This window comes from Carassius auratus, chromosome 46, assembly GCF_003368295.1.
Source record: "Carassius auratus strain Wakin chromosome 46, ASM336829v1, whole genome shotgun sequence".
NCBI lineage: Eukaryota > Metazoa > Chordata > Actinopteri > Cypriniformes > Cyprinidae > Carassius > Carassius auratus.
In genome coordinates, this window is record NC_039288.1 from 13,551,397 (window position 1) to 13,560,785 (window position 9,389).

A 9,389-nucleotide genomic window follows, 5' to 3' on the forward strand; every position below is an offset into this window, starting at 1 on the left:
TGGTTGCCAGAATAATTTTGTAAAAATACAGAAAACTGTAAACACATTTACGTCAAAAACTGTTAATTTTACAATATAAAGCTGTAATTTACAAACAAGAAAATGTGAATATAAACCAGTAAATTCAACAACACACAAAATTAAATCTGTTTTGTACCTTGAAAATACTGACAACCACCATAATAATAAAGATGGTACTGTATAAGAGAAAGCCACATGAAGTATCAAAGCTCATCACAAGTAGCTTCACCACAAGCAGAAGTATATATTAACATATAGAAGGTGCACATTTATGGAAACACAAAACACCATCATGGTAACACACGTGATACTTAAATAATGCAAAAAACTTTCATTAAGCAACAGAAGATGTAACATAAAGCTCAAATGTACATAACTGAAAACAAGAACTATTTAAAAACATGATTATTTAAACAAAATACTTTCAAACGTGGAGTGTCACGCAGGGAATTCTGGGAATATCAGTTTACAGTTTTAGACTGTAAATTATACATTGATTTGTTCTTTTTTTACTTCTAAAAGCTGTAATTAACAGAATTTTACTGTAAATTTACATTAAATGCTTTGTTAGATCTTTTACAGTTTTTCCCTGTATATAGTACGGGAACTTACTGTTAACCTATTATCAGTTTTTTTCCGTAGCGTTTTTACAAAATTTTACAGTTAAAATTACACCTATTTTTTACAGTGTGGACTTTGCTAAGTAGTTCACATAAAATAACTGCATGGCCTCAAAAGACTTGTAATATCAGCCAAGTTTGCCATGGGATAATTATTATTATTATTACTTTATTATTTTATCTCACAATTCAGTTTTTCCCCCAATATGAACAGTCAATTGCAAGAAAAAAAGTCTGAATTGTGAGTGAAAAAATGTGAAAAGTTGCATTTTTTTTTGTATTTTGTGGCAAAAAAACTGATGTAACCTCAGAATTCTGAGAACAAATCTGAATTGCGTGAAGTAAACTCAGAATTGTGGAAAATAAATTCAAAATTCTGAGTTCATATCAGATTCTGACTTTTTTTCTCATAATTGTGAGGAGGAAAAGGCTGATTTGTGATGATGTTGTTTGAAAGCTCCAGTTCTCATTTATTGTACTTCCACAAAGAAGACTTACAACATTCCTAACTATTCTCAAATTTCTGATGTATTAGAAGAAAGATGGCTGAAATCAGGAAGTACTGTATAATCACGTAATATAACAAACTGAAATCTTACATTATCAGACTATATAATCAGCTGATTTGCAGATGTCAATTAAAAAATGCACAAAACCACAGAAGCCAGTTTCAACAGAAGTACTAAACTGAACAAAATTTTTCATAAGGACCTGCCAAACTAAAACAATATTTGTCATCTGGACATGTTGACCTGACACGGGGGGCTGCACTGTGCTTCATAAGTCAGCTGTCATGACACTGAGCACAAAGGCTAATGAAAAATGAAAGCCCTCCGTCAACAAATGGGACCAAGAACACAGTCCAAACTGCTGTTCAGCTGTCCAGTCTCCTCACTGTATTTGTGAGTCAATCGGAAAAGACACTTCCACACAGCATGCACTATCAGCTCAGAATTTGTTCTGACATTTGTTGCACGATAAAAAAGCAAACAGAGTTTTACAGCTTTGCCTCTTATGGTGTTAAAAGATTTGTTCACCCAAAATTCTGTCATCATTTACTCACCCTCATTCCAAACCTGTACGAACAAGACTGTTTTTCATGCAGTTCGTTTTTTTCTCCAAGGAACCACAATGAAATGAACAATCTTTTAAGGTTTGAAATTATGCAAAAGCGCTATAAAAGTATGCTATGTTCCAAGTGTTCAGACACTAATTGTGCATTCATTGTTAAATTTAAAATTAGTGAAGATAAGATAAAATCCATCTGCTATATGCAGATATAATTTTACGTTTTCTAAAACAAGCAGAGGCTTGCGCAACAAGTGGACCAAATACATACGAACGAAACAGAACTGGAAGATATTTAATCCAAAAATAACAAGATAATTTAAACAAAACTGTAATATATATTAAATATATTAAATAAATAAAACACTCTGCTGGTGGACTGATGAGTTCTGGTCTCTGAGCTGCTTAAAAGCTTTGTGGAACGAGAGCTACAATGTATCCAACACCTATATGAACAAGACTACTGAACATTCCCAATCATTTTATGAGTAGAATGAACAATTTTTGCTCAATCTTATCTGTATACAACAAATACTGAACTGCAAAAAGTCCTCACAATGTCTAATAAAAAGTTCAACATTAACATCACAGACATTGTATACATATGATTAAAGGGTCTTTTCTGCACAACTTGGCTATGCAGAGAGAGAGAATAGTTTGTCTCAACATCAGAAACACTTCAAAACTTTATTATTCAATAATTTATCAAAATAATAAAATAGTATTAATTACATTATGAAAATAATATAAACGTAAAAAATAAAATAAAGGACCTGACATTTCATTTAATGTAATAAAGTCATGATGAGTTTCTCACACTCTGAAATAAAGGTATGAAAGCAGGAAACTTTTATCTAAAGCGTCCATATTAGTACCTAAAGTTTACATATTGGTACCTAAAAGGTACAAAAGAGTACCTTTTGAAAAGGAACTGCCCCAGGGATTGCTTTCATACCTTTTGTTTACTGAGAGTGCTTTTGAGACTCCTTTAGTAATTTTGCTGATGATAATGATGATGAGTGATCAATCATTTAGTTTCTAGTACCACACTGACATGACTGCTATTGCCCAGCACTCTTGCACACCCTAAATTTTGAAATCCCCTTTTCATTACTTGTGTGTTAGGATCAAGAGTGAGCATAGCTTACCTTTTACTTTTTACCCTCAAAGCTGAGCCCTGTCGATTTCCATAGGAATGTTCAAGAGGATTTATGATTATTACACTAGTTTAGCGGGGCAGTTATCAGAGGTCTTCAGGAGAGTAAAAATAACTTTCTTGTTTCATTTTCCCCTTTTTTAGAATCGTGAGGATCTAGTATCTCACAGGTTTAATACTGATGAAATACCTACAGAAAGAAACAACTTAAAACCAAGCAGTGATAAGGGATGAGAAGTCAAAGGTTGAGAGGATTTCCATATTCTTCATCACTCTAACAAAAAGTTCAAGCCAAATCTGTGAACAGCTCATGAAGACTAAAATAGCTAGCTTATGCGGCCTTACTTCTTGTGAATGTGTGAAATAGCGATTATTGTAACAGTACCATCAGAAACACAGAAGCATTGCTGCGCTGCTGTTTTCCCTGAGAGCCGTCCATCATGATACTCATCACAATTTGCTCTATCTGTAAGCACTAGGCTGTTAATCTAGAAGCAGACAGGCAAAGCTGGAAATAATCAGCAAAAGAGGTGTGAATCGCTTTGATACGCCAAAAAGCCATTGTAGTAGCAGAAAAACAACCATCAAGTCTGTCCCTAATTTTCAAAAAGAAACTAACTCGTCGTGTCTCAAACTCAGTGACACAGATGCAGCCACCAATGATAAGTTTATGTATTACATGATCTGTGATAATCACTTCTTGAAATACACAAAGGTAACTTATAGCCATTTCTTTGAAAATATACTGTCATACTTATAAGTCTGCAGGTATGTCAAAAATCATCATATTCACTTGATGCTAGCAAACATAAAAGGGAACAGAAACATACCCACACAGCCTTGACCATATAATATTTTAATTTTAATGTAAAAATACTCTATTCCAGCTTGATATGCAGAAACAATAATAGTTAAGCTATTCATAGACTGATCGCCTACTTTGGCTCTATACACAACCAGTGGAGTCGGTTTGGAGGCAGGATTATCCAATGACAATACAGAGAAATACTGTCCATTATTGACCATTATTCTGTTTGGTGACTTTAGAGGTGCAGATAATATATACAGTACTTTACAGATTTAATACCAGTACTGGGTGAAGCTAACCAGAGCTGAGCACTACAGCAGTACACTGCCTTAAGCAAGCTTTCATACTTAACATGATGTGCCAGTAAGCCGTGAGAGCCCTCTCTGCAATAATACCATGAGGCAGGGTTATCAGCTTTCACCAGTGGACCTACTATTACATACAGTGACACGGTTCTACAACACTCAAGTTTGATATCTCTCTTTTGACTGGTTTTATTGGGTTTTTCTTGTTGGATTTGTATACACTCAGTCAGCTCAGACATACAGACAAAGACAGCCAGATGAGATGAGATCAGTTTTGCTTATACAGTTTTTGAAGAAAACACATCCTTTTCACAGAAGTCCTTTTTGTTCACATTTGTCTGAGAGGACAGCATCACTGATCTTTTTTTTCTAATTTAGCTATCTGCAGTCATTATGCTTAGTCATGCAAAATTTGAGAAGGACAAGAGAACATAATGATCAGAACATGATACAACTGGAGAATACAAGACAATAACATCAGTACACGGCACAGAACACAAAGTCCTGTTTGGATTCAGAAAAAAAAAAATCATTTTACTATAAATAACACTAAAATAATGCTGATCTTAGCTAGCATTTGAAGAAGAAAAATTAAGGATCCTGTACACTTTTTCAATCCACATGTGACCGCACGTTATAAAAAAAACTCTTCTAAAAGAGTAAAAACTCAGTCGGTTTTATTTATTTGCTGCATATGCCAAAAAAAAGTGCTTTAACAACTTGTTAACTTTGAGTGGAAAAAAACAGAATAACTTGCTTGGAATGCTTATGGAGGGCTTCTATATGTATTTTTTTATTTATAAACACACAAATTAAATTAGAGGATACTAAGACTTGTTTCAGTCATGAAAGATGAATCAATTGGACAGACGATTCATTGACTCATTCTAACATTCTATCATTCTATCATTCATTTCATCACAGAACAGTGACCTGCAGAAAGGGTAACTGAATTAATCATTAAACAACCCTGAACAAATATTATCGGTGAATGGATTCCAAAGTCACTTAGATGAATCAAAATCCCCACCACCACAGAACACTCTTACTCCAGATTTATTCGATGCCATTTCTGATTAATTTTTTCCCACGTTACTCATTTGCATCTGGTGGGTCGGTATGGTTCTGCCATGACAACTCTCTGAGAGTTTAACATTGTTACATGGCAATGTCAGTGTGTTTGGTCTTGGTGGAATAGATCTGCTACGCGGCTGCTGCAGAGAACTATACAGGTGGAGCTGGGGAAGGTGGAGGGTTTCTGAAGTGTGCTGCATCTGCCACAGTGAACACTAATCGAGTATTTTGAATGTTTAGCTGCAAGCTCATTGGCTGCTGACAGAAAAATAAATGATCGTAAATGATGTCATTTTGTCGGATTGGGTTAGACCTATCGGCCTGTGCCATCTAGAGTTTCATGACAGAACTTTGTATTTTCACCATTTTAGTGATTAGTCCCTCAACTTAATCACAGCTCATCATTACTCAAGCTCAGAGGGCTGCGTCACATGTACTGAGCTGGCTTATGCCAACGCTGTGGTTTTATTACAATGACCTGTTGCTGAAGTTCAGCCCTGTACTACATTACCCACGACTACGGCATTACCCGTTTAGAAAAGACTCCCAGTATTGCCATGGCAATGGGCCAGGGGATAACAGATGTTGGGATCCTGTGCTCAGTGGCAGTTAAAGAGGGAGCACTGATAGTAAGAGGGAAAAGTGGGTCAGGATCAACCACAGCAGGACCAGACATCACTTAACATCAGACAGGCCACACACACAGACAAGTTATTCAATAATTCCTTCTAATTAAAGCTGCAGAAGGAAGAACGCATTTATATTTCACAGGGATTTAAAATATGCAAGTTCATTATTCAAATAGTCGAGCACTTTCTACATGACCTTTCACATATTACATTTAGTTATGTTTTTAGCAAATATTTTCATACTAAAGTAAGTGGAAAAAAGTGATTTTTATTAAAAATTATTTCTCAGGTGTTTTAAGAAAAAACTTGCAGTCTTCACACACGTCACATTTCTGATGTTGTTAATCAATTTTTAAATCATCTGAGAGTGTTCTTAAGAATTTCATCAGCTGCAAACATCCTGCTGTTTCCTTAGCTGTGTCCTGACATTAAGTCAAGATGACAAGAAACCAGTTTCTGTGGTTGTTACTGACAACAGTTCATAAATCATACTCAAGTTTGATGTTCTGTTTAGGGATCTCCTCGAGGAAAAAGTAGCAAATGAAATGAGAGCCTTTTCAGACACAGCAATTCAACACACAGCAATTCAAGATTTTACAAATATTTTACAAATTAATTTTACGTAATTAAAAAAATATTAGGCATAAATTGTTGGAATCACACACAAATCTGACAAATGTCCATCCAAAAGTGTCACGCAAACATACAAGTATTTTTGACCTATTTTGCCATCTCTTCAACACTAGCACATTTTTTAAAGGCTTGTTCAAGTAATAAATAAATAAGACTTATGAGGCTGCATCTCTTGAAATCTGCCAAAAACATGCCCTTCTGGCACCAACAACCATTCCACGATCAAAGTCACTTAAATCCCCTTTCTTCCCCATTCTGATGCTCAGTTTGAACTTCAGCAAGTCGCCTTCGCCCCATCTAGGTGCCTTAATGCCTTGAGTTGCTACCATGTGGTTGGCTGATTAGCAATTTGTGTTACCAAGCAAATGAACAGGTGTAATTAACAAAGTGGCCGGTGATTGTGTGTGTGTATATATATATTATTGTGTTCCTGTAGCTCAATTGGTGGAGCATTGCGTTATCAAGCGCAAGGTTAGGGGTTCGATTTCCCCGGGAACACATGATAGGTAAAAATTGTTAGCATGAATGCACTGTAAGTCGCTTTGGATAAAAGCATCTGCTAAATGCATAAATTTAATTTTATTTATATATATATATATATATATATTGTTGTGACCAAGACACATGTGGCATGTTTCGCATATAAATCAAAATATAAATTAATATTTGTTATCCTAATATTGTGGCATTAACTGCAGTTGATTAGATAAGGGTGTTTGAATAAGGATTTAATTCTTACTGCAACTACATTTAAACATATTGGGGCTGAATAACCTTTATAAAGTCCACTAAAATGGGGATTTAAAGCATGATAAACTCTCTTGATAAAGCTCTCAAAGATGCCAGTAGCCTATTTCCCACAATTTTACATAGCCAAGAATGCTCTGCATCTATCCCATTCAAGTGCATACACACAGCAGTGATTAGTGTACAAACAAACACACACACACACACACACACGCACACACACAGCGAACATACAACCGGAGCAGTGCGCAGACATTTTTGTGTGGTGCCGATGAGCAGATGGGGGTTCGGTGCCTTGCTCCAGAGTGTGGAAGACAGCGCAGGTCATTCACTTCCCCCACCTACAATCCCTGCCGGTACCGAGACTTACATCTTTGTGACCTTTGGGCTACAAGTCCGACTCTCTGAACATTAGGCCACAACAACAACATTGTGAACATTTGAGCAACATGTTGTTAAGTAGTCTGTGTTTTCCTAATATAAAAGTGTGTTGATTCATGTACTTGAAGAAATAAGAGAGATGTTTAATATGTAATTTTCCAGTGCTAATATATACATTAATAGATGAGTACAAACAGCACAAAAAAATATTGCTGCAATAAATCCAGCACACTGCACTTGAGCTGTTGATTCATTCCACAACACAAGCGGATTGCGTTCACTTTCACACAAAAAAACAACAACAACAACAACAAAAAAAAACCAATCACAATTCACCAGATGTTTCTTAAATGTAGCATAATGTCTAGGACATCTCAGACAGCCCATGTGATTGTAAAAAGGCAGACTCTGCAGACTTACCCTGTTACATCACAAGCCGTGATTCTGATGTTACCAACATTCGTAAATTAATCCAGTTCAACACAACAGAGCTTGTTTAGTGCCAGAACGGAAATAATTATGGCAGTTCATGCTCAACCAGACCTTTGCACTACATGAATTATGATATTATTTCAACTCTAAAAGCTGAAAGCTGTAAATATAAAGAGATAGTGTGAAATAATTCTGAAATTTTAAGAACCACCTTTCAACATATTTAACCATCCGTTATGTTGTTCTCTGTTAAGACCTACATGGATGGATATTTTTACTGACATATGAACAATTCATGTACGTTCTACAGGAAACACGGGCTATTGAAATAATACTGTGTCAAAAAGCAGGAATACAACAACAACAATCTGATTCTGCATATCGGTTATAAGACTCATAATAATAATTGGTATTGGTCAGGAATACAATATTGACCGCTAGTGAAGAGTGACGAACTACCAGTTTGACCAAAAGGGCTGTTTTGTTTTATTTTTAACCAAGTTACACTTTTCTACAAAATGTATTCTTTAATATCGGTTCTATGATAAACTGCATGGTGGACCTCTAAAGAATAGCACACAGTTATTTTAATTAATGCCTAAATCGATTGTTTTTAAAAATAGCAGAAAATATAGTCCGTTACAGTTAAACAAATTGAGACAGATATATTAAAGAACACGAAGAAGAAAGAGTCTGTCTTACCTCGTGTCAAAACGATGGACATCAGTGGAAGAACCACTTTCAAAAGTATCATGTTTATGATGTACATCTTGTGTAAGATGTAGTCTACTGATTTCAAAACAAGTGGTGCGGTATGAGTTTAACAGAATGCACAATCCCTTAGAGAACAATTATCCAGGCTCCCCATTTATTAAGATGTGACAGGAAAACTGAAGATATTTAAGTGTCCAATTGTCCAGTTCGGACGGCCACCACGCACTGGACCGAACCCTTCAAACCGATTGAGTAAAACAATCACGCGCATCGAGACGCGCTTTGAACTGCGCGCGTGGGCAGCGGATCGAACACAAAGCAGCTTAAAGCACTGAGATTAAAGAAGAATGGGTGGCCGTATCTTATCAACATCAACTTAAGGTCTCTGTCCAGTTGCAGCCTAGACTAAAGAGTGAACGGATTTTCTTGGCTCAGTTGTTGTCCTGTCGTCCTGGCGCGGTTATCCTCCTCATCCATGCGCTTTTGACAAAAGTCTCTAAAAGCCTCATCTGTTCCGTTGAAACTCGTCGTATTAACTTCACCTAACAGTAAACCCTGGTCCCGGTTAAACTAGGATATTTAGAGAACGTCAGCTGACGCAAACCAGCACAGAATTCAAAGTTGCGCCCAACTTGCAGCTCTGGTCTAGCTGATTCGTCCGGTGATTAAGGACAAGACGATTTATGGATCACAGTTCCAGGAGGAGTTAAACTGTGCAGCAGAAGCAATGAAAAGTAAAACAAAGTACAGTCTTATGAATAGTTCAGTATTGTCTATCACTGATCAGCTTTGTGTGATAAC

General features: G+C 36.1%; 1 protein-coding gene across 1 annotated transcript in view; it reads right to left on the bottom strand.

The window, feature by feature from the left end:
- The window catches only part of LOC113064277 (nectin-1-like), a 20,447-nt gene extending 11,058 nt beyond the window's left edge, over window positions 1-9,389 (bottom strand). The window contains exon 1 of the mRNA XM_026234963.1: window positions 8,577-9,389. Within this exon, the coding sequence (XP_026090748.1) occupies window positions 8,577-8,643 (67 nt within the window). The 5' untranslated portion in view covers window positions 8,644-9,389. The remainder of the gene's footprint in view (window positions 1-8,576) is intronic.